Source organism: Aethalodelphis obliquidens, unplaced genomic scaffold (genome assembly GCF_003676395.1).
Source record: "Aethalodelphis obliquidens isolate GAN/ISIS:26980383/991018 unplaced genomic scaffold, ASM367639v1 scaffold13, whole genome shotgun sequence".
NCBI lineage: Eukaryota > Metazoa > Chordata > Mammalia > Artiodactyla > Delphinidae > Aethalodelphis > Aethalodelphis obliquidens.
This window is the reverse complement of record NW_020837957.1, coordinates 37,522,142-37,549,195: the sequence shown is the minus strand read 5'-3', so window position 1 is coordinate 37,549,195 and position 27,054 is coordinate 37,522,142. Positions and strand designations below refer to the sequence as shown.

At 34.3% G+C, this 27,054-nt stretch overlaps 1 protein-coding gene and 1 pseudogene across 2 annotated transcripts in view; both read left to right on the top strand.

Annotated features, from left to right (window-relative positions):
- The window catches only part of COL11A1 (collagen type XI alpha 1 chain), a 195,323-nt gene that overhangs the window by 6,403 nt on the left and 161,866 nt on the right, over window positions 1–27,054 (top strand). For both annotated transcript variants that reach the window (XM_027114503.1, XM_027114504.1), the window contains exons 2-4: window positions 15,325–15,492; window positions 20,144–20,357; window positions 23,453–23,615. In XM_027114503.1, coding sequence (XP_026970304.1) covers window positions 15,325–15,492; window positions 20,144–20,357; window positions 23,453–23,615 — 545 coding nt within the window. The remainder of the gene's footprint in view (window positions 1–15,324; window positions 15,493–20,143; window positions 20,358–23,452; window positions 23,616–27,054) is intronic.
- On the top strand, window positions 1,385–1,967 carry LOC113624251 (superoxide dismutase [Mn], mitochondrial pseudogene; annotated as a pseudogene).

Below are 27,054 nucleotides of genomic sequence, written 5' to 3'. Positions count from 1 at the left end.
GGTTATCATATTTCAGAGTAAGAGACCAGCTTAAATACGACTTGACAATTGAGAACTAAAACAAACCTGTGTAAAAGTGCTTTAGCACAATCAACTTTTGCAATTCCCTCAAACCTTCTTTTTTTTCCTTAAAAAGCATTTCTTTCTTATTTTAACCAAATTTAATTGCTCTTGAATGGCCCTGTACTGTACAGGCAAATGAAGGTCCCTATTCATAGAACTTGAGCGCATAGGGTGTCAGTGGAAGCTTCCTTCCTCTGTCTGACTGGTAAACTCACATCCGGGCTTAAACGAGCGAACCTTAGATGGTATGAGGTGGTTGGTTTTCCTTCCTCAGATTTTCACAAACAACTTCCCGAAAGGATGCCTGCCAGAAAGAGCAGTAGCTGAAATTCCTGACAAAACTAATAAGAAGCTCTAGCGCACTTTCCTACTTTGTGCTCTTGGATAGCTCTGCAGAGAAAGAGCCATAAATATTAGAGTGGTGTTTGCCCTTAATTCTCTTTTTAGACTAATTGTGGAGGACAACCTACTACTTGCTGTCACTCTTTGAACGCTGATGAATCTTCAAAATACTTCACTGGTTTTGAAGACAAAAGTGTTGTCCAAATGGCCTAGCGTGGTGTAGAGTGCCCTTCAGGATGTGGCCCTTGTGTACGTCCAGGCTCAGGATCAGCCTTTTTCCACCTGCTGCCACCCCACTCCCATTCACCCTGCACTTGTTGAGGCATGTTGAACCTCTTGCCCATATTCTCCCCTATCTTTGAACACACTATTCTTTGTACCTAGAATGTATGTTTCCTTCTCATCCATCTCACAGATGCCTTCTCATACTTCAAGATTTACCTCAAGCTTCATACTCCAGGCAGATATAATAACAAGCTCTCACATTGAATGCATGTCCATTATGTACCAGGTCCTGTTGTAAGCACTTTTTGTATAAAATATCATTTCATTCTGACAATTGTCCTGGAAGTAAGCTAATACTAAAATCTCCATTTTACCCATAAGGAAATTGAAAAACAGAGAAGTTAATTATCTTTTTTTTTTTTTTTTTGCGGTACGCGGGCCTCTCGCTGTTGTGACCTCTCCCGTTGCGGAGCACAAGCTCCAGACGCGCAGGCTCAGTGGCCATGGCTCATGGGCCCAGCCGCTCAGCGGTATGTGGGATCTTCCCGGACCGGGACACGAACCCACGTCCCCTGCATCGGCAGGCGGACTCTCAACCACTGCGCCACCAGGGAAGCCACAGAAGTTAATTATCTTGCTTAAGACCATACAACTACTATGTGATAGACCTGGGATTTGAACCGAGGCAATCATGCTCCAGAGACCTTGCTTTTGATCACTTGCCCATGTTTACTGTGTATTCTTAATGCTTTTACACAGCCTTCGTGACTTTGCTTATGATTATGGTGCCCTGGGGCCTAACATTAATGCACAAATCATGCAGCTGCACCGTAGTGAATATCGTAAATTGTGTGAATAACTTGAATGCCACCAAGGAAAAATATAAAGAGACTCTCATTAAAGATGATGTTATAATTCAGGTAGCTCTTCAGCCTGCACTAAAGTTCAGTGTTGGAGGACCTGTCACCCTTCCCATTTTATGGACAAACTTCAGCCCTAATGATGGTGGAGAACCCAAAGGGGAGTGGATGGAAGCTAGTAAATGTTACTTTATTTCCTTTGACTGATTGAAGGAGAAGTTGACAGCTGTATCTCTTGGCATTCAAGGTTCAGATTGGGGTTGGCCTGGTTTCATTAAGTTACAAGGACACTTACAAATTGCTGCCTGTTCTAATCAGGATCCATTACAAGGAAGAACAGGTCTTTTCCACTTTGGGGGATTGGTATGGTAGTATGCTTACTACCTTCAGTATAAAAGTGTCAGATCTGATTATCTAAAAGCTGTTTGGAATGTAATCAACTGGGAGAATGTAACTGAAAGATACATGGTTTGCAAACAAACAAACAAACAGACAGGCACACACACATTATAATTATTTTAAAAATTTCTCATTTATATGTTAGCCTTTCTCTAGGAGTTGCTGTAGGGTAATGACTGTGATTTAGTTTTATTTCTTCCCCTGGTGTCTACCAACATGCCAGAATGCACAGGATATGATATAGTCACTATTTAGATTACGAATTGTCTTCTTACTTCGCTCTGCAGACTGGAACAAGGTTAAAACCTAGTTAACTTGGAGTGGTGTGAAGTGACCTCCTCATGTCATGTTGTTAGCAGTAATTAGATCTCTCCTCCCCCCCTTTTTTTACTTATTCTCTGAAAGTGAATGAGTTGCGACTTCTTTCTAGCTTTCTTCATCTGGAAAATAGTTTTGCACATTCTCTCCAAAGATATCTTTAAATATTTGAAGCTCTTGATTGACCATATTACCTCTAAAACTGTAGTTTGCTTTAACATAGGAATCTGATCGAGAAAAATACCACATGAAGTCGTGTTTTTGCTTTGACAGCAACATAAATCATCATTTCATTTGTCTACATGATTTCAATTTGTAAAAGTAATAATTGGGAAATTTCCTCTCATATATTCATTTTTGAAACCTTTATTTCAGTTTTGCATCCTATTAAGGATTGTCTGATTTTGCTTAATGACTATTAGGAAGGTTAGCCTATCTATATTTATTGCTTTATGATTATTTTACTAAACTAGTTCTTTTAGAGAGCAGTTTGCATATTCCACATGTAATTATGATATTAGGAAGTACCATCTTTAAGCAAGGAGTATGTAAAATTTCAAGGGCTTAATAAGGTTAATAGTCTGTAGGTGTAGAATTGTTTTTGATGAAAATTATGTTTTTAATATTATATTCCTATCCATTGTATGTTTTAGTTCCACTAAAATCATTAGGATGGATGTCTTTATCTGCTTAATTTAGTGTGTCTTAAGCACATAGATCGGAACTTAACACATAGTAAACATTTGGAAAATTTTTGTTGAAAGAGGTAAAGGTGTTGATTGCAGCTCTAATGAATTGCTCTTTAATAACCTAATTGATGATCTGAGATGGGATATAGGGTTATGTAGATCAGTTATTGCCAGTGTCTACAGAAGTATATTGAACAAATTTTTGCGATACTATTGTGATTTCCTGAAAATAGCACTCTCTGTTTTTCCTCCAAGCAAGCTGTGATCTTCACCCTGAACACTCTCTCAATCTGCTTAGCATTGTTTTTTTACACAGAATTTAAATATTATCTCCTCTAGGAATACCTCTCCTTAACCATGAAGACTAGGATAATTGACCTTGTATAACATCCTAAAGCACACTGTACTAACTCCAACTTGAATACTTATCATAGAATATTTTTGATGCTAAAATGAAAGCAGGGACTGCATCTTTTTCATCTATGTAAAAATTTCTGGCATCTAGGTCTAGCACCATACCTAGATCATAATAGATGGCCAGTAAATATTCATTGAATGAATTAATGAACTCATAAGCAAGACAGTTTCACTAAAGTCAAGAAGACAGGTGTACTCAGTCCTGGCTTGATATCACAATCATTTTCAGTTACATCCCTATAGATATTAATTGAGTAGATTTTGTGCAGAATCCAAGCACAGCTGCTTTATAAGGCTCTACATATAATTTTGATGCACAACCAAGGGTTCATGAACCTTCTGTAGTAGGAAATAAATTTATACAAAGATAAGGATGTGCCTAGCTTGTGTAACAGGGTACTGGAAATCAAGTGAAAGGTTATCTGCTATGTGGAAATCAGTTGATACATACCTTATTGCCAGACAGAAGTGGCTCTGCAAAAAACTGATTTAAATAGATCAACTGATTATGATATTGATAATGCTTTTTAAAAAAATCCTCCTCTCCATAGCATGTGATAAACTAAATGCCAATAAATATTGCTCTTCTCAACATTAAAGTCAAGTTGTTGTAATGAAAATATAATTTTAGTTTTATAATAAACATATTTTAATAGCTGTGACCACTTATAAATCAGAAATGCCATACTTTTCAAATATCCCACTCTCAAATGGTGTTTGTTCTTGCCTCACCATTCTCAGAGTTGTGATACTATTTCTGCTTTTGACTTTCAGTTCATATATGCTTTTTGTGATATGAGAAAGTTCAAGATTGAGGTTTTTTAATAACTGAGAAAATTAAATGACTCTCTTCTATGTGCAGTCACTATGTTAGATGCCAGGACTACAAAGATGGTTTGCCAGCCTCCATTCTCATGGAGTACGTGTGTTACTAGGAGAGTGCTGGAGTTGGGGATGTGGGCAGGGCCACATAACACAAGACCATATGGGTATATTTTTCTGGATAGAATGGATTCATGTGACTAATTTAAAAGTCCAGGGAGGCTGCTAAGATGGCATGGTCAGTGCATACTTTGATATCTGTACTTACTAGGTGGTTCCAATTGGTTGCAACTATTGGATCCTCTGACAAATAACCAGGGAAGTAGAGAGCGATGCAGCTTTTTCTGGAATAGCCAACCCACTGTAAAGTCACCTGGGGTTCTCAGTGATAATTAGTACAGTTAAGTCACACTTGATATGGAGTTATGGCCTTTATAAAGTTGAAAAATATATGAATGAATAATCTTATTTTATAAAGGAGTATGTTAAGCAAGCATGTACACACTTATAAAGTCTATTATGAGACAAAGTTGCCTAACATTTTAAAACCTTAAACTGTGATTTTTTTGGTTATTAAACAAATTATAGCATGTTTTAGAACATAAAGTGTAAAGAGTGATTTTTGTTTCTGAAGATTAATATGTTGGGCCAAGGTCTCTATTTTGATTATTTGAGAGAATAATTTATTATAAGCATTTTTAGCATTTTTAAGTCATAATGATTTCTTTCAGGGTAAGTTATATCAAATAGAGTTTAAAAAACATATCATTAATTGAGTTAGTTATAGTTTAAAATAATCTTGATAGGCTGTCAACTCCCAAAGTTTTATTTTTATCCCAGACCTTGCCCCTGAACTTCAGACTCATATACTCACTCAACTGTTTATTCAGCTATTTCCAATGGCATTATTAAGTCATCTCAAAATTAGCACGCCCATAACAATTGCAGAACTCTCCCCCTGAAATCCATTCCTCTCAGTCTTCCCCATCTCAGTTAATGGCAACACAATCAGTCATGATGTTTGAGCTAAAAAACTTGGAGTCGTCTTTGACTCGTTTTCTCTCATACTCCACTCTGATCTGCTCTGTCCCCAGAATATATGCATAATCTCACAAAGTTCTTCATCTCTCAGTCCAAGAAAACAATATCAATAACATTTTACATCTAGAAGACTACAGTTGTTTCTCTGCTCTCTGATTCCACTCCAGTGCCCCTAGAGTCTGTTCTCAACACAGCAACCACAGTCTTCTGAAAAATTAATTGGTTGATGTTCTTCCTCTCCCCTTAACTGCCAATGGTTTTCCATCTCATTTGGAACAAAATCCAAGCCTGTTGAAGATCCCACAGGACCTATACAAGCTACCTTCAACATGCCCTCACCCTTACTTCTCTGACCTCATCTCTTATACCCCTTTTATTTCCTTTGCAGGAGATATATTTGTCTCCTTGCATTTCCACCAATGTCTTGGGTCAACTCCTATCTCAGGTTCTTTGTACTTACTATTCCTTTTGCTTACAATGCCATTCTGTAAAAATATCAGGATAGAGGAACATCTTATACCTTTCTAGAATTTACTCAAGCATCATCTTCTTATTGAGGCTTTTCCTGTCTTTCTTATTTTATATTAAAATCCACGTCTCCTTAACCCTCCCTGTACTCATTCACTGATTTATTTTTCTCCTTGGTACTATTCAAATATTTGTCATTTATAAAAAGTTATGACATTTAAATTAAAGGTTGAGATTTTATTTTAAGGCTTTATAAATAATGTAGAATTGGATAATTTTGTAGTACAAATATTGCCTTAAATTTTTTGGGCAGCTTCTAAGCCGTATTTATCCAAATAATTCCCATGGCTTTTCATTTCATTTTACCTATTTAGATATAGTCAATATGACAGTCAAAGTCCACACAATAAAGCATTTTACTTATTTGATAGACACCGTACACATTGATCCAGTTGTCTTAAGAGGTTATAGTCTAGAAATGGTAATGGGAGTTTGCACTTTATTTTACTGGTTTAACAGAGCCATGAGGCAGGACTTTTAGTTACCTAGAAAGTAAAGGGGAGATGTTCCCAACTGAAGACCTAGACAGCAATTACAGATTAGATATTATCAAGAAAATGTAAATACATGTTACTATTCAAAGCAAATTCATTTATTATTCCTAATCAACATTAAATCTGGGATTCTGTGTTTTGTGGATTTCTTTTAACCACTAGATAGGTCAGAATTAGAATAAATCATGAGCATTTGGATGTGAATACAATTGATTTTGATGGGAGTCATATTTTTCCATTAGTTCCACTTCAGAGTATTTTACTATGTATTTTTTTTCCCTGATCTTTCCAATTTTGAACTTCACTGTGTAACTGATTTAAAAAAAAAACAACAAAAAACAGAACAAAACAGGGCTTCCCTGGTGGCGCAGTGGTTGGGAGTCCACCCGCCGGTGCAGGGGACACGGGTTCGTGCCCCGGTCTAGGAAGATCCCACATGCCGTGGAGCGGCTGGCCCGCCCGTGAGCCATGGCCACTGGGCCTGCGCGTCTGGAGCCTGTGCTCTGCAACGAGAGACCACAACAGTGAGAGACCCGCCTACCGCAAAAAAAAAAACAAACAAAAAAACTGGTATTTTCACGGAGCTGTAAGGAAGTACATTTACATTTGATCATTGAGTTTTTATTTTCTGAAATGGTAGTACCAATAGGTTTGTAGGTATTTGGATTGGTAAAATTAACTGTAAAATTCCTAAAACTCTAGGCTACTGTTTTGTTTTTTTGCGGTACGCGGGCCTCTCACTGTTGTGGCATCTCCCGTTGCGGAGCACAGGCTCCAGACGCGCAGGCTCAGCGGCCATGGCTCACGGGCCTAGCCGCTCTGCAGCATATAGGATCTTCGCGGACCGGGGTACGAACCCGTGTCCCCTGCATCGGCAGGCAGACTCTCAACCACTGCGCCACCAGAGATGCTCTAGGCTCCTGTTTTATATTGTCTTTGTCCATGTCTTTCTCAATTTGATGTTTTTCTTTGTTTGAATATCAAATAGTGATTTTTTCCAAGAAGCATAAGAGACTGCTTCTCAAAAACTTGAGCCTTGAGATGCTTATATTTATTTTATTCTTTTTTTTCCTGTAGGAATATATATACTCTAAGCATAGGCTTAAAATGGCAAAACATTTAAGTTTATTATAGAACCCCTTGGGGGAAAATGTAGTCTAAAACCTTCCCATACCCAGGAATATTTAATGTAAACTATATATCTATAATCTTATATACTTATATACTTATTATATATATAATCTTATATACTTACAATTTACTGATGTAGTCAAGTTCATTTCTCCCATTTTGCACTTGTTTTGACTACAATGGTTAGATCGCAAAATACAGACAAAAAGTCTGGTAATTTAAGCCAAAAATAGTTGTGTAGAGACTTCGGACACTTATGTGATTTATATCGACATTATTTGTGCCATATAGGCATTTAAAGATGAGCTTTCACACCTTTTTAAATATGAGAGAATTTAGGTCGATATGTTTTATTTTCTAATACGTCATGTTAGTTTATAATACAAGATTTGTATGTGGCATATGTGGGTTCGAAATAAATGAAGGAATAGTATCAGAGGAAAGACAATAAAATATTAGTTTTTAAAAAACCTTTTAATAAATAACATGTCAGGGTTAATCTATAGTTATATCAATGTCTATGAGATGTAAAGAAAAAATTATTGAAAAGGAAAAAATTTCAATGATATCAGTGTATTAATGTCAAGTTGTGCTACAGGGTGGTAATGGAACAGTGAACATGACAGCTTAAGCTGTCGAAGTTCCAGGAAGCCTCCTGGGGTTGTATGTCCTCAGAATAACATAAAATCATGCTGGAGAGATTGCTAAGCATTGCATAATCTTCATGGATGATATCTAATGGATCTTTAGAGACAGAAAACTATTCAGTCTTCTACTTGACTATAAAGAGATTTCCCAAGGTAGTCAGAGGAAATGGATGACAGGAATCTAGTGAATTATAGCTCTGGGAAAACACTGGTGGCACTCACTGAGACTGTTAGAGATGTTCAGAAAGGTTAAAATTTTGATGAAATAGTGCTTTCAGGTATTATTTTTATTGAGTGCTTAGACACTATCCTCAGAGATTAAAATGCCTTATCTCATTTAATTCTCAACATTTGGTTAAGTTGAAAAACCTAACTCTTAGAGAAGTAAGTAGCTTATCCAAAGTTATACAAATAATAAATACCAAACTTGGGTTAGAAGTTGGGCTGTTCCAACTGCAGAAACTGAGTTGTTAATTGTCGTTTATACACTTGTCATATCCTACATTTTAGATTCTTTATTAAGGACTCTTATGATTTTGAAATATAGCAGGGTGTTGGTAGTAGTTAAATTATAACAGTCACTTCTCTCTCATTTTTTCTTTTCCCAGACCTGCATCCCACTACTACATAAACACAGTAGCACTCCTGGTTATTTTATACTTATCTAGAGCAGCAAAGTATTTCATAACTGGGTGGGAGATGACTTATAACTCTGTGCTTTATTTTGTTTTTATTTCTGTCTATAATGATATGCTTCAGGTATGACCTGTAATATGAGGTACAAGGTGAGGATAAGTGACTCCCTAGTAGTGGGGAAAGCATCTAGCATACTTTAGGAAGGTCTCTTCAGACCTGTGTTCTTGCCATACCTGAATCAAATGGAAACAACAAGACTTGTCAAGCTCTTCAGGGTGCTGTTTGTAAAGGCCACTTTCAACCCTTTTTTTCTGAGACTAATAAGAAAGAAGCTTCAACTCTGAGGCAGTATGTGGCTGACCATTTACTCACTTATTCATTCATTCATTAACCATATTTCTCTTGATTATTTATTGTGTGTCAGCTGCTATGTTATTTATGAATACTGCAGTGAACATCAATAGTGCTGATGTTTGCTGTCAGAGGGTTTACAATCTATCAGGGGAGGCAGACATTAACCAATAAATTACAAGCTTAGCAAAAAGAGAGAAAGAGAAAGAAATTAGTGGCATAAGTATGTAACAGGGAAATCAGACCCATAATTTAGACATACACTGTGGATGAGAGCACACAGCCTAGAGTGAAAATGAGATAATTAAGCAAACAAACAAAATAGAGCATGGAGTTAACCAAGTGGGTATATGGGGCACTTGGGATCATATGAAAGGGTCACATAACCCAGCCTGGGAGGGATAAGAAATGACTTCCTGAAGAAAGTCATGGCTAGGTTGATATCAAAAGATTGATTAGATCTGAGTTCACCAGGTTTCAACCCCAGCTACCCATTAGGCTCATCTGGGAAATGTTTAAAACATGTGAATGCCTGGGCCCTATGCCAACCCAGACATCTATATGTTTTAAAAGCTTGCCAGGAGATTCTACTGACAGTTAGGGTTGAAAAAACCACTCAACTATCCTTAGTCAATTGATGAAGGATTGAAAAAAATCTCCAACAAAGGGAATACAGTAAATTTTAGAAGCTGAAAGAAGTTTATTTCAACTGGACCATAAAATTTGGGGTTGAGTATAGGAGTTAGTGTAGATGTCTCACTTGGAGTTTGTGGCTGTGGGTGTTCATGGCAGAGATGTGGTTTTTCTCAAGAACTCCTCAGCAGCCATGATGCCCCCAAGGAGACTTTGAACATCTAAATTTATTCCGTATTGATGTCTTGTCAGGACATGACTAGTTCCATTTTCTTGAACTCTGTACTGTCTTGTATCTGTGCTGTCATATTTGATACTTCTATCACCTTCCTCTTCATTGATGAATCTATCATTCAAGATTCAGCTTAAAAAAACCACATAGTAGATATTTTAGCCTTTGTGGGCCACGCAGTCTCTGTCAGCTACAGAGCTCTGTCCTTGTAGTGCAAAAGCAGCTATGGACAATATATAAATGAATGGCTGTAGCTGTATTTACAATATAAATCTTATTTGTGGAGACTGAAATTTAAATTTCATGTAATTTTCATGTGTCATAAAATATGCTTCTTTTAGTTTTTTTTCAACCGTGCAAAAATATAGAAACGTTCTTATTTCATGTACCATACAAAAATAGACAGCAGGAGGTCTTAAACCATAAGCATAGTTTTCCCAGCCACTGTTCTAAGGCATTGTTACAAATACCAACTTAGTTCTCACAAAAACTCTAACAGGTAGGTACCTTTTGTTATTCTCGTTATACAGATGTGGAAACTGAGGCACAAAACAGTAAAGTAGTGTGTCCAAATCACACAGATGCTAAGTGCCAGAGGTGGGATTCAAACCAGTTTGGCTTTCCAACACTGTGCATCGCTGCTTTATCCTACTTACTGGTCATGGGAGTATGTGAAGAAGTTTAAAGGAGGAATTAATTAGATACTAAACAGTCAAAGTGTTGTGTGACCTTAGAACAGTAATTTAAGTAGACACTGGAGACATGAAGGAGAAAGGATTAAAGACCTGGGATAGACTAATCAATGAATGAATGGAGGTGTTTAAGAGATCAACAGAACACAATAGGAAAGACATATTAGGCCCTCACAAATTTTCGTTTCAAGACCAGAGAGCCCCATGGACTTCAGAGGAAGTTGCTTTTATATGTTTCACATGATTGTGTTTCACGTTTAAATGATATTTTATATAGTCTGCGTGTGTGTATGTGTGTGTGTGTGTGTGTGTGTGTGTGTGTGTACCTGTTCTCTTCTAGTTTTGGAAAAAAGTCAAGTGTAGGCAAATAATTAAAACCAAGTGTGAAAAGCACTATCACAGAGGTGAGTATTTCTAACCCAGCTTTGGGAGATAGGGAATGCTTTCAGGAAGAGATTGCACATTAATTATATCCTACTTATTCCTCAGAACTGGATTTATAAAAGCTCAGAGACAAGAGGAGGAACATAGTGGGTAGTCTGTGAAGTCTGAGTCCAGTATGGCTAGAGCACTGAGTGAGGAAGGAATTAAGGGGTAATGAGATACAAGGACAGAGATGCAGTATCATGGAACTGGAAGAATACATGGGTGTGTCCAGATCATTAAGATTTTATATGCAAGGTATGTGCGTACCATCTGGAAGTTAGTTGGGTTCTCAGAAGGAATTTAAGCAAAAGGACTTGAGGCATGGAGTTTTGGAAGCTCATTCAAGCTGTGGTATGCAGATTGATGAGAAAAGGCATTGAAACCAGTTAAATGGCTATTGTAGTAATGCACTGAGTCTGCTATCCTATTTTCCTATTTAATAAACCAAAAAATATACAATAAAAGGCAGGAAAAATATTATTGAACAAACATTGTGCTGACTGGATACTTCTGAAATGAGAATCATAATCTGTGCCATAAGGATTAGCAACATAGAAACAATTAAAATATTAGGGACATTTAGGAATTGCTTTGAATATCAAAATTACAGTTTTTTAGATATATCGAGTTAAGCTATAATAAATTACTGCTTTTAATCTTTAAACTTTTGAAGTTCAGTTAATAAAATATGAAGAATAGTTTCCCCCCGTGTGTGTGTATGTGTGTGTGTGTGTGTGTGTGTGTGTGCGTACGCGTATAAAACCATCGAACCCATGTTATGAGAATTTGTTAAATGCTATAATTATATCAAATAAGAGGCAGATTTCAAAGTGGCTTAATTTATTATTTAGTTTACTTGAAAGGAAAAATCTTTAAGACTTGATTAACTGAGTTTTACATTTTTGTAACTTTAGATGACTTTTTAGGAAAAAACTATTTGCAATTTTTATTATATATCCCTATTTTTTGATTGTTTTTTGTACAGTGAATTTTTATTTCATATCATATGTCTCTACATAGAACTTTGTTTAGTCTTTAAAAATAGAGCCCTTATTTTGAATCCTGTAGAGGGAGTGTGTTTTTATCACATTGCTTTCAAAGTAGGAACTAACAAATGTGACAAAACCTGTGCTCTTGGAAAAGGTCATCCTGTTAAAAGATAGTTTGGAGAGAAGGAAAGTTGTGGTCCATTTTATGTATTATTTACTGATATGCAGTTGGGACTGTGACCAAGGGTTGCAACCTTTTCTTCACAGAAGGATTACAGCCTTCATAGCTGTGTTCTTGCCGATCCTGGAGTCTTTACCCTATTCAGATGTACTTTTGCTAATGGCTTCAGAGCAAGAAGATAAGATAAAATAAGCAGATAAGATGCTGTGCTTTTAGAAACAGTCTCCTTCAGAGTAATTTATACCCTGAAGCGTGAATTGAGTTTAATTTAAAGCAAATATAAACATCAGGGATCAATGAACTGGCTCAAGATTATCTTAATATATTTATGTTTTAAGTTACTTTTCACAGTGTTTTTATTTATGGGCTATAGCAATGAAGGTGATGAAGTGGAATGAACTTAGATTTGATTTTGCACAGACTTTGGGAGTATCCATAGTTCGCTTTCTGGTTCTCAATTCCTTCATCTGCACAATGGGGATAAGAACACATGGCTTGCAAAGTTTTTTGACGGTTAATGCTAGGAAGAACTTAGCCCAAGGACTGTCACATGTTAGGCTCTCTGGGCCTGGCAGTTAATATAGTTGTTATTTTCTTAGCTTTATGATAAGAGAAAAAAAGAATGTAAAAGTAGTCAGGTATACTATTGGCCTAAAAAAATTGGCCATTGAAAGCAGGAGTCCTGCAAAAAATGTTCTTGAAAGTTGTTATTATTCTTTTAAATATTCCAAGTCTAAATTAAAGGAGATCATATTTGATAGGGTTAATGATCCCTTCAGTATGTCTGATTTCCATAAAAAAAGTTTTTTTTCTTTTTAATAATTTGGAACGATGTGTAGTCTACTGGAAAATATGTTGATTTTCATTCAGAAGGTTGATGAAATAGGTAGACAGTCATTATTAAAGTACATTTGTTATAAGGTAAAAGGCAAATTATATAAAGCTTCATTCACATATGTTTGTACATATAGAAGTTAATATGCCTAAAATTTAATTAACTAAGGAAGTGACCAGATGCACGTTTCTCACGTACTCATTCGATCATCCATTCATACATTCTATAACTAACTCTAGTTATTATAAAAAAAGTATTAATTGACATTGTAATTTTCGAAGAACACCACTCTATTGCAGATCACTGTCTATTTTGTGGAGTGTGATAAACTGTGCTGATGGTATTTCCTGATTTTACACTCAGTCCCTTTTTCATTCTAAGTCCTCCCAGAAATAGTGTACTTATAAAACCCAACATATTTTGAAATTAGATGGCAATTCTATTTTTTTTTTAACAAAGAACTGAAACTTTTCAAATCAATAATATTGGTCTCACTTTCAGCCAGAAGTGATCTCTTTTCCTTCTAAACAAGAGTACTGTGTGCATCTCTATAAAACTATAAATACTGCCTCCTACGTAATTATTGGGCCCTCCTTAATTAGAATCTAAATACTTGCAGTCAGGACTATGTTTCAGACATGCTCAGTGATGCATTAGCTAACACATGGCCTTCTCTGAATATTTTTATTTTTGAATAAAATAGAAATTCAATAGAAGTATATTGAGTAATATGGAGTCCTAAGTCTATTTTTATAACAATACTTACACCACATAATTCATTTTTTGACTTGCTTAGTGAATTAGGCAGTTGTGGACCTGGGAATTCGAGGGTCTAAAAAATTGTTTGTCCTTTTATGTCTGGTTTATTTCATGTAGCATAATGTTTCAAAGGTTCCATGTGGTAGCATGTATCAGAACTTCATTCCTTTTTTGGTTGAATCATATTCTATTGTATGTATATTATCACATTTTGTTAATCTATTCACATACTGATCGAAACTTGGGTTGTTTTCACCTTTTGGCTATTGTGAATAATGTTGCAATGAACATTCGCATACAGGTGACTGTTTTAAGCCCCGACTTTCCATTTGCTTAAGTATATACCTAGGAGTGGCATTGCTTGGGCATATGGTACTTCTGTGTTTAGCACTTTGACAGATATTATCTGATTCCCCTTATATGAAATTTCTAGAATAGGAAACTTCATAGAGATGGAGAGTAGATTATCAGTCACCAGAGCCAGGGCAGAGGAGGGGAATAGGGAGTTATCACCTAATGGTTAAACAGTTTCTATTTGGGGTAATGAAAAAAGTTTTGGAAAAAGATTTTGGTAATGGTTACATAGCATTGTGAATGTAATTATGCTACTAAATTGTATACTTTAAAATGGTTAAAATGGCAAAATTTATGTTGTGTATATTTTACCACAATTAGAAAATGAATAGTTTAAGAAGTATAATATACCAGAACTAATAAATTGCACACTTGAAATGGGTGAAATGCATGGTATGTGAATTATATTCCAGTAAAGCTGTTTGAAACATCAAGTTTATCCAAACGGATTATACTTCCAAAGGGAAAGTTTAAGGTTCCAAACTTATTTTATGTTGACTACTTCATGGTAGCAGGAGGTAGCTGGAATGGAGGAATGGAAAATTTATGCTTCTGCCAATAAATGGCCCTGTGTTAGACACCCTAGGGCTATATAAAAGGGGGAAAAATTACTTATCTCCAGGGACTTTCAATCTAAATCATAAGGCATGAAGCAGTGTACATGAAGTTACTCTGGCAAATGCAGAGGATTAAAAACAACAAATTATGCATAGACATATATGCATGCACACTTACAAAGGCACACACAAATACACAGATATATACGTATACTTTGTAAATAACTAACATAGGAAAGCACTCAAAACTAGAGCATTATATTTGTTACCTATTCTTTTAAACATCTTTTAACTTATCTTTGGGTATACAATATGACTTAGTAACTGCACATTTTACAATATTTATATATAACATTGTGAATTTGAATCTTCAGAATCACCTTTGTTTAGATTATGAATAGTTGAAGAGTAAATCTATTAGAAATTAATGGAATATATACAGATGCTGGCTTTTTCAACATCTCTTTGCTTCTCTGTAATTTGATTTCTGATTTGAGATATTTTGACTTTGAGAATGTTACAGTTTATATTTTACTTGCTGCTCCACTCCTTAGCCCCCCACCTAAATGTTAGAGAAGCATGGCAAAAGATAAATAGATTTGAGGAGTAGGACTATAAACTATTTCCTCTGTTTAAAAAATACTAATTTTTATATTAGATTATTTGTTCAATTACATTTTCCTATTTTTAACTTATTTTTCAGCTGCTCCAGTTGATGTACTAAAAGCTCTAGATTTTCACAGTTCTCCAGAGGGAATATCAAAAACAATGGGCTTTTGCACAAACAGAAAGAATTCAAAAGGTTCAGATACTGCTTACAGAGTTTCAAAGCAAGCACAACTCAGTGCCCCAACAAAACAGTTATTTTCAGGTATGTTCTTTTTATTACTACGACTACTGCTGCTTTGCTAATTATTATTTCCCTTTTTATTATGCTATATAATGCACAATTATGGGGGGATTTTTCAGAATGGTTTGAAAAATACTCAGTGAATATTTTCTTTCTGTCCATGAAAACACTAAATGACCTAATAGTACTAATTATCTAGAAATCATGATAATGTAGGGAAAGGGAGTTGAGTAGTGAAATGACAATTTCTGAGTGTCACATTTTCTAAGCAGGTAGCTTGTTATGAGTACTTGCCTGCTATTGGATACATGTTGATTATTTTTTGTTACAACTCCACTAAGTTGAGTGGCCTTGCTCCTATTTAACAGAAGAAATTGAGTTTCACTGAGACTCTCTGATTTGTCCAAATTACAGGAAGCCAATATTTAATGCAGGGTTTGTCTGTTGCCAAGGCCAATATTGTCTGTATTATCAAGTATCCCTTTTTGGTGTTTTGGGATCTTTTCAGAAACAATTTATCATTTAAATTCTTCATATTATCCTCTACTGTCTTCACCTGAAGGAATTTGAGTTCCCTATTTTCAAATAAAACTGTTTTCTAACAACAGAAAAATTATAAATCAAAGTACTAAAAATTAACAAAACAAGAAAGCATATTTTTTGGGAAAGAACATTTTAAAGTATTTTTGAAAATACATTTATTTTGATAAATCATTGATTCTTCCAAAATATTTCCTGTTTTGCAATTATTTGTGGTGGACAAAAGTAGCAAACTGCAAATATAAAGACTATTAATGCATAATTTTTCCGACAAACTAAAATTAAAATGGTTATTAAATCCACGAAATATTTTTCAAATCAAATGTGAAAGTTTTAAACAGTAAAAACTAAGCTGCTTTTCTATTTATTTGCACTCTAATGCAGAAATAGGAAAAGGATGGGAATTTTCAAGAGAGAAAAAAATAGATTACTGGAAATGCTGTAGAAATACTGAAGAAGTTAGTTTATAATTTTTTATATTTGGCTTATCATCTCAGGGCAGTTTTTATGCCCTCCAGTGTGATAGTTATTTTGATTATTTCTGTTGTTTTATCTTGGAAAAAGAATACAACCTATGTGTCTAGGATCTCCTTCCATGTCAGTTAACAGAATATATCAACATTTCTCCCTCTTCTCAAAACATTGTGTCTTAGGTATGTGATTCTAATAATGAGTAGTTCAGATAGGAAGAGATATCTATGGTAAAGACCTCATTTTTTCCCCGTGCAAATGATTATAGGCTTATCTTCCTAGAGGATAGAGCTTCTTGTCAAATAATACTAAACGGCATTTAATAAAAATTACCAATGACACATTCACCATTAAAAAAATCTGAACAGTGAAAATGTGAATAGTATTCTCTATAAAAAATAGTAAAAAAGATCTTTGAAAATTTATTTGGAATATTTTTTCTTCCATTACGGAAACACAAAATAGCAGCTTCTTTCCAATGAATAAAGTAAGCAGTATTATTGGAAACTTCAATATTGGGGTGGGGGTAAGAGTTTTCAGATTGTCATAATACTCTGTAGAATTAAGGTATATGTCCTCCAAAGTCCCAATTTGAGACCTTGAATTTAAATATCTGAGAGCTCTGTGCCTGTGAACTGAATAGAACCTGTAATTTACAAATTCTTTCTGGCCTCTTTAGAACACCCGCTGTAGGACAGATGCTATGCAAGAAACTGTGTATATTGATCTTTATGTTCATAACCACCTGGAAAGGGGAATATTTAAACCCAAATTATAGATTAGGAGTTAGAAAAGTGAAGTATTTGAATATAATCACGGAACCTGTGGATGATATGAAGCTGAGAGACAGTTTGGGGTTTTTTAGACTAAAGTGGGCTTTTCCCACTATGCCAAATGACCTTCACTCCTCATTTAAAAAACCCTACCAACCACTAAGCTACATCAGAAAGAGATTTTATTTAAACGGAGACATATTCTCCATGGAAATATATTGACCACAAGTTAAAAATTAAAATCAAATAATAAAGTTACTGTGCTTTCTTCATATCGAATGTATTCATGGATGCAGTATCTGTTGAGGTTAAAAGCCCATTTTAAGAATCACTATTGAATCTGATATACTCAGCGTGAATTATGATTATTGTCACATGTATAGGATTTATGTATACACACTTATTAAAGGTAGTAATAACATTTTTTTCTTTAACAGTAGTCATTTAACAGAGAGGATGCTTTATTGTTAGTTTGTATTTATAGATTTCAAATCATATTATTTAAGTTGCAAAATTCCACATTTTATCTGGATCATATATACTGATCACTACTATTTTAGATAAAATTTCACATCTTAAGTGGTTGACTTTGTGTTGTTGAACTTATCTCATAGTGAATTCTCTCTCATAAATTTAGTTGGTTATGAACAACTTTGATTAGTATCTAATAGGGAGGAATCTAAGGTAGATGTCTAGGTTATACTGTGAACATTTTGACATCAAGTCATGATTTTTTAGACAACTAAATTTTTTTTTTTAAAGGTCATAGTGTAAAGATTATAATAAAACCTTATTGCTTAATTTTAAATTGGGAAATACTTCCGTAATTGAAAGATTTTACTCAGTGTAGTTTGAAGTTGACAATTTTCAAAAGTTGTGTTATATAAACTGGATGATTAATTAAAATTTGTTACAACTTATTTAGCCTTATATGAATATACTATTTTCTGAAATTCCTCTTTTTCTAAATGTCTCTATGTAGATCTTATATCATAATGTTTTTGCAAAAATGAAAAAGATATTGTTTTCTCCACCTCATAATATTTCAGCATCATTTTTCAATATGAGATATTTGAAAATTGAGGTATTTAGGGAAAGAAGTCCTGTAATTCTCAACATTTTGAGCTATTCATTTGAAGAAAAAACTTATTTGCTGTGGAGCTTCCTCAATAATAAGCTGAATTACCTAGATTTTTATTTGTAGTATAAGCAGCTAAAAGGTGTTTTTGTTAATTGATGCGTTTTATTACCTTTCAATTTTATACACATGATTATTTTTCTCTATTGATTTTCATGAATATAAAATTGGATATATCTGTGACACAAATCTAATCAAACAAAACTTTCTCTCTCTCTCTCTCTCTTCCTCTCTCTCTCTATATATATTATATCTTTTTTTTTTTTTTGCCATGAAAGCAAGGCTTTTATGATATATTTGTGATATAGTGAAGTTGTATTATTGGTAAGTTATTTTAAAAATTAAAATTGAGAATTTTAAATAAACACTTTTTAGTTTGGAGATATCTATCTAGATTCTAGATAGATAGATTAGAACCAAATAGTTAACATTAATTGGCTGTTTTTTTTGTGACATATTCTTATTTACTTTCTACAACATTTTAAATAATTTCCACTTCATAAGACATCTTTCCACGACATTAAGTGGCTGCATAGATTTCCACTATATAAATGTTTCGTATTTTATTTATCCAGTCCCAACCATTGCAAGTGATTTTAACATTTTATCATTATTCATAGTGTTCTGATGAATTGACTTAACAAAATATCTTTACATATAAACATCCCTATCACCTCTGTAAATTCTTAGAAGTAAAATTGCTAGTCTCCTACAGTTTTTTGAATTTGAATCCATGGCAGTCATATTCATTTATTTTTATTATTTTATACTACTATACATAATAGAATACGGAATGAATGGACTGAATATGGAATCTCTTGGTGTTGGCCCAGATATCATTGATTACATATGCACATATACACCAGTTTTGCATATGGAAAACTTTTTAATTTAAATAATCTCATCCTTCAAATAACAATGCCTGCTTTACTTTTGTCCCAGGGTAGTAAAAGGATTAAATAAGATATATATGTAAAACTATTTTTGAAAAATAGAACCCACAATTTTATATGCAGTGTTTTTATAAAAAATATACAATAGTCATTGCTTAACTACCTGAGATATACTTGTGGTAACCATTTAATTTATATATTTATTTAATAAATGCTTACTAAGAACTTATGTAGATATGGCCCAATGCTGGATATTTGGGATATGATGATGAGAGGGAAAAGAAAAAAAAAATTTCCTTCTTGAATTTAGAATCAAATTAACCAAGTATCTAAAAGTTCTGACTTACAATGACATAAGCTTTTTATTAGTGAAACTTCATTGTGTGATAGGAAAAACTGCTCAGAAACTCTTTAGCTTTTGAAGAGATGACTAAAAGTGTACCTTCATATGTTGTGTCCTTACAATGCCACTTTAAAGAGAGGATAGATGGCCACAGATTAGATAAGGGCAGAAAATACAAATCTTACACCAGAATTTCTACTTAAGTGTTTTAAAAGTGCTTATTGTGTGTTTGATATTGAACTGGCAGTATGATCTTGTTTCCTAACCATGAATTCAATTTTACATAATACTTGTGCTTTAAATGAGTGGTGGTAAAGTTTGAATACAGCTTCAACAATTGTTTCAGACAAAGATTAATAGAATCCCTTCTCCATTGGTTTTTAAATCTGTATTGTTATTACTGTTTGAACTTTGGTTACTTGTTAAGGCCACTTAGTAAGCTCAAAAAGAATAAGGTGATCAAGGAATCATTTGGAAATTTAGAATTTTTGACTCTTTGGCATTTTCTTCCCAGGAGGGACTTTTCCAGAGGATTTTTCAATATTATTTACAGTAAAACCCAAAAAAGGAATTCAGTCTTTCCTTTTATCTATATATAATGAGCATGGTATTCAGCAAATTGGTGTGGAGGTTGGGAGATCACCTGTTTTCCTGTATGAAGACCACACTGGGAAACCTGCCCCAGAAGACTACCCCCTCTTTAGAACTGTTAACATCGCAGATGGAAAGTAAGTAGCACAATAATCCAATGTTTTAGCTGTGTTGAAAACAATTCTTTCATTTGATCATTCAACAAATATTTATAAAGTGTGATGCAGGTTTTCTAGGGAGTGGTGATATAGAAATGAACAAAACAATAAAACACCTAATCATACATAGTTTACAGTCTGGGTAGACACATAATGAACAATAAAAACTTACTAATAAATAGTTTATCAGTTGGTGATAAGTGAGAGAGAGAGAGAAATATAGCAGTGAAGAGAATAGGGGATGATGGTGGAGAGTGCAGTTTTAAGGAGTGAGGTCAGGGATAGTCTCACTAAGAAGGTGACATGTGAAGGAGGAGGGGTGCATGCCATGCTGATAATTAAAAGCATACTATTCCAGATGGAGGAAAAGCAAATACACAACCTCTGATTCTGGGTGTGGCTGATTTGGTCTAAGCAACATCAAGGATGCTAGTGTGGCAGAAACAGTGTGGGATGATGAGGATGGAGAATCAGTGGGAGGCCAAATGGTATAACACATTGTAGGTGGTTGTAAACACTTTGGATTTTATTCTAAGTGAAATTGAAAGTCACTGTAGACTTTTTGAGCTGAAGAATGACCTGATTTGACTTCCTTTACCAATCATGTTAATATTGACAATCATAGGAAGCTTTATATAGCATCGATATGTGCTATGTACTGTTCTGAACACTTTATACATAGTCAACTCATTTAATTTTTCACGACTCTTGGAAGAAAATAATATTAATAAACCCATTTTACAGATAAGGGAAGTGAGGCACTGGGAGTTTAAGTAACATATATTTGAAAAGTGGCAGAGATAGGGTTTGAACTCAGGTAGTCGCACTTTCCAGTAACAACCACACTCTTCTCAAAATCATGCTGAATTCTGAATTCTGTGTTGTGAATATTGCCTATCACTTAGGGAGCAGCTAAAGACAAATTAATGTTTATTAAATTTACTCGGTATTTTATTGCTGAATTCAGACTACTAAAAAAATATTTATCGGAAATATGACATTTGGTTGTAGACATAAGAAAGAAATAGCTGTTCAGGTGGAAAAAAGATTCACACTCAGATTATCATTGTCAGGACCATGGAAAAACCTTCATCTCTGTGCAGGGAAAACTGGGCTTTCATGAGTAATTTACATCATTATTGTTAATAATTCATATGAAAAGTGATGATAGTTCTATGAATGAAAATATATCAGGGGCAGGAAAGTAGAGTGTACTGTTTTAGACAGAGCAGTCCTCATTGACATAGTTGCATTGAGCAAAGACATGTTGGAAGTGAGAGAGTGGGCATGTGGGGATATAGAGGAGAGCATTCCCTGCAGAGTGAAGAATATGTGAAAGGAACAAGAAGGAGGCAGCGGTGGCTGGGATACTGGGAATCAGAAAGCAAAAATTTGGACATGAGATCAGAGACTGACAGGGCGAGGCAAAGTAAGGACTTCAGTTTTTATTGAGAGTATTGTATTAGTTTTTAGCAAGACAGAAACTTGATCTGACTTATTTTTTTAAATTGTCACTCTGGTTGCATCAGAGTAGAAGCAGGGACCAGTTAGGAGTCTAGGTGAGAGGCATGGGTACTTGGACAAAGTTGTGAGCCTGTGAATTCTGTGTATACTGTGAATATAGGATTGACAGATTTTCTGATGATATGAATGTGTAGTATGAGAGAAAAAGAATAATTAAGAATGACTCCAAAACTTAGGGTTAATATAATATTTTGAATATTATATGTGATACCATGATTATGACATTATTATCAGAGCTTAAATTAATTCAACAAAAATATCAAGTTTAGAGTCCTAATCATCTTTCAACAATTGAAAGAATTCATTTTTATTTTCTGTTAATGAAAAGCACATACCCACAATAGTAGAGATGGTTTAAGTTAAGACACAGGCTTCTTGGCAGAAACACGTGTAAATTTTACTCTCACAGTATTAAGTGCCTCCTCATATAAATCTTTGCTCAAGTCAAACCAAGCAGATACCTATGCTAGTTGAAAGTGCTATGGAAAGACCAAAGATTAAGTGTACATGGAAATATACTTGGTCCTCATCAGTAGCCGTGCCAAGTCACATGAAACAGATATTTTAGAAAGCCTCCTGCAACTTTTTGGGTACTTTATTTTATGGATCTAGTCCTAGAAACTTCTGGAATATTAATTTAGCACTTTTCGTTTGGAAAAAAAATAGAGTGGCTTGCAAAATCCAAGTGCGTTCCACTTAGTTGTTTATGTTTGCACCAGATACTGTTAATAAAACCCACCATTTTACAGTATGATTAGGGTATTTATGTTTCCAAAGGGCTGGCCACGTCTCCCCCCAGGTCTGTCATCACTGCCCTGAATTAGCTGGAGCAGTAGCTTCAGAGTGAATTGAGACTCACTCCACACATGCGTTGACTATGCTTTCTTTCAATGTTCCCACTTCCTGCCAACCCTGGAAAGAAGGAGAGATATTGTGTCTCAGTCTTGGATCCTGCCCACAGTAGTGATCTATAACTGTCTTGAAATTGAAGTGGAAAAAGAAAATGAAAGCACTTGAAATAAATGTGCCTAAAGACAGAGAAGCACATTGTGTCTTACAATTAGAACGTTCAGTTGTTCCAGATGGAGCGTTCATTCAATTAGCAGACATACCCTTTTACAGTCTATCTCAGGGGATCTCTCCAGCAGAATTTTTTTAAGTGGAATTCCATTTTGGAAGAAAGCATTTACGTACATAGAAACTATTAATTACTCCATATCCCGCCCCTAATCTCTATCAAATACCGTCATCAGGACATGGTAAGATTAAGCTTTTGTTACAACACAAAGTGAAGCAAAGGATGGTCACTTTCTTATCAACATAGACAGCCAATCCTGCTGTGCATCTTACAGTGCTGGTGTGTCTTTTTGAGTACCTAGCACTGTTCTGGGTTAATAGTAAGTAGTCACCTGTTAACTGATTAATAAATGAGCCTACATTTTGTATACTTTCAGATTATGTGTATAATTTAAAATACATTGTATTTTAATTGTGAATAATGGTTTGGCAACGTCTTTGGAACTTACAAAAGAATTACTTGGCTTTTTAAGGTGGCACCGGGTAGCAATCAGCGTGGAGAAGAAAACTGTGACAATGATTGTTGATTGTAAGATGAAAACCACAAAACCACTTGACAGAAGTGAGAGAGCAATCGTTGACACCAGTGGAATTACAGTTTTTGGAACAAGAATTTTGGATGAAGAAGTTTTTGAGGTAAATCAAACTTTATTTTAAGCTGAATATTATTAAATCAGATGAACTGAGTTAACAGTAACAATCAATATATGCTATAAAGCAAAGTTGTAAACTCTAAAGGGTGACCTACTTTCTTCCCCCGTGGGTGTAGCAGTGATGTTTTCTATTGTTCAGTAAGAGAATGAGTAGACAATGGTGACTGTAACGCCTGGGAAACTTTAACAGAGATTGGTTGATTTAAACACAGGCATGCTATTCTCCTGGGAAGAGCAAATGACTTTCCTCTTAGTACTTTGTATTATTTTCTTTGGAGAAAAGAACATTTTCTTCACTTCCTCCTTTCAGAGATTAATTTAATGAAATGTACAAGTCTGATATTTTGCCTTTCTCTGTTCTTTGTGAATGTTTCCAAGGTAAAATAGAGATACTGCAAAAGATGACCTGTAATTTTAAAAAATCACTATTTTAATAATGTGAAGGTCATGGTAAAAAGCTCCTTTCCAATTATAATTTGCCAGTTATGATAATCACATTCTTTCTTTTAATTCTTCAATCATTGAAAACTCTTGCTTTAATTTTCATTTAGTCAATCATTAACAGAACAAACAGACCAGACCCCATAAAGGGATGCACTCCTGAGATATTAGTCATTACTGAGATGATTGTTTTTATATAATTTCTGAATAATTTATTTTTCAAAGTGTAACAAAGTAAAGCTGTGTAATATATTATGGATTAATAGATAAGTTTTACATGGAAGATTTTCTGTATTCTGTTGAAATGTGTGTGTATATGTATATTTATATATATACACACACACAGATATGTACACATAGAGATGTACACACACACACACACACACACACACACACACACACACACACAGTATGTATTTTCAAAAAAAGCAATGTAAATTCAGAGGGTCAGTAGCATATTGCGTCCCTGTACTTAGTTATATAATCTATGGCATAATTTTAAATATAATTAATATTTGTGACATTTTCAGATTATTTGGGATTCTATTTGTTTTTGAGTTTCTGCATTAGTATGTACCTAAGCCTTTGACTCTAAACAAAATGTTTTAACACATCATATCATACTAAATTAATGACAGACTGATTCAGGCAATGTATAATAATATAGTCTCAGATCTCTGATATCAGGCATTGATTGCACACAAATGATAAATCAGTATTTATTTATTAGATGAATGAATATTATAAACAAATTAAATTTTAGGCTTACAAAGTTCTATTTTAAAATTAAACTCTTCATGAACATCAGTTTCACAAACTAAACTTATTTTTGTAATATCCAAATCCTTATTTTCCTAGAACATAAATGAGTAATATGGAAGAAATATATCAGTGGATGGTTTCATTTCATACATTAGTTTAATCTATTGCTGTACGTATTCACAGAGCCCATGGAAGTTAAACAACAGAAATGAAAAGTAGAATTTTTTTGTCATAAGTGATTAGAACATATAAAGAGGAAATATAGAAGAGAAAATATACAAATTAATATTAATTAATTAATCCTCAAAATTTACTGGCCCTGAAATATAATATTTGATGTATGTACATGTTGATTAGATTTTTTTCATACAGTTTCGTAGCATTGAGACTTCTATTTTTACCTGAACTTACTTCTAGGTGAATATCATTTAATTTTTATTTTTTACTCCACTCCAACACACATACCAAAACAGACTATACTCCACCTTCTTTCCCATATACTACACTCGGGCTCACTGGGGTCCAGTTTAGAGTTTTCAAGTATAGTTACAGACTATCACAGTAAGTTCTTTTTTCAAAATAAATAATTGAACCTGATGTTGCATATTAAAAAATACGTAATAAATTCCTCTGTGTTTCAGAGGCTGATTATGGTATCAACAACTAAAACACATAAAGATGATTTCCTTAAAATATTTCCATGTTTTCTTTTTTTTACATCTTCACTGGAGCACAACTGCCCTACAATGGTGTGTTACCTTCTGCTTTACAACAAAGTGAATCAGCCATACATACACACACATCCCCATATCTCTTTCCTCCTGCATCTCCCTCCCTCCCACCCTCCCCATCCCACCCCTTGAGGTAGTCACAAAGTACCAAGCTGATCTCCCTGTGCCATGCGGCTGCCCCCCACCAACTATCGATTCTACACCTGGTAAGTTATATATGTCCATGCCACTCTCTCACTTTGTCCCAGCTTACCCTTCCCCCCCCCATGTCCTCAAGTCCATTCTCTACTAGGTCTGCGTCCTTAGTCCTTATTCCCGTCCTGCCCCTAGGTTCTTCATAACCATTTTTTTTTTTTTTTAGATTCCATATATATGTGTTAGCATACAGTATTTGTTTTTCTCTTTCTGACTTACTTCACTCTGTATGACAGACTCTAGGTCCATCCACCTCACTACAAATAATTTCATTTCTTTTTATGGCTGAGTAATATTCCATTGTATATATGTGCCACATCTTCTTTATCCATTCATCTGTTGATTCCATGTGTTTTCAACCACTGCTAACCCAAATACCTCTAGCCAAGAGGCATCTAGTAAATAACCAAAGACAAAGGTACTGGAAGCAAAGATTATTATTATTCTCTTTGATTAATTCTTAACTTTCTAATATATAAACCATATTCTAAATCTTGAAGTAACTTCAGCTGTTTATTTCGAAAACCTCTATTAAACCACTAGAAAAATAATCTTTAAAAGACTCATTAATGAAACCTTTAGTGAGTATGACAGTGGGTAGCAAAAATAAGTTTATTAAGCTGCTTCGCATCTTGGAGTTTCATGAAAACCTCTGGAACTTTAAATATAACATTTATTTTATATGAAATGCAGTTAGTTTTGAAAAAGCAAATGCAGAACCTTCACTTTTAGGTTTATCTTGTACTATCTTTGATCAATTAAATAGGGAAACTATTTTTACTTAATAAAATATTGGGAAGGCTTTAGAATAAGAATGTTTGAATTGGATGAAAATTTGTATTTATCTAATCCGCATATCAGAATAGTCATCATACATAAATTCAGGTCTTACTTCCTAAAGTGTATTATTGTATGGCTATATAAAATTTTAAAAACAATGTAGTCTTCTCCACTTGATAAAATGCTATGAAGAAAGTAAATGATTCAGACACACAGATTTTTAAATCGGAATAAAATTTTCTGGCTCCTTTTGTGAAATTAGTTCATCTTATCTGAATATGTTTTTAATGTATCTTTCCCTAAAATTTACTCAAATATTTTTCCTTTCATTTTGATTTGTGTTATAGTACCTATCTAGATTTTTGAATCTTTGCAACTAAATGTTTAAAAATCGAACTAAAAATGGCAGGAGATAGGAATGGTACCATGTTTGCATTATTTTAGTGTTTGATAAACAGTTGTAGTGATGAAGATGACATAAAAACACCAGTGATTTATTAATCCGAAAACTGA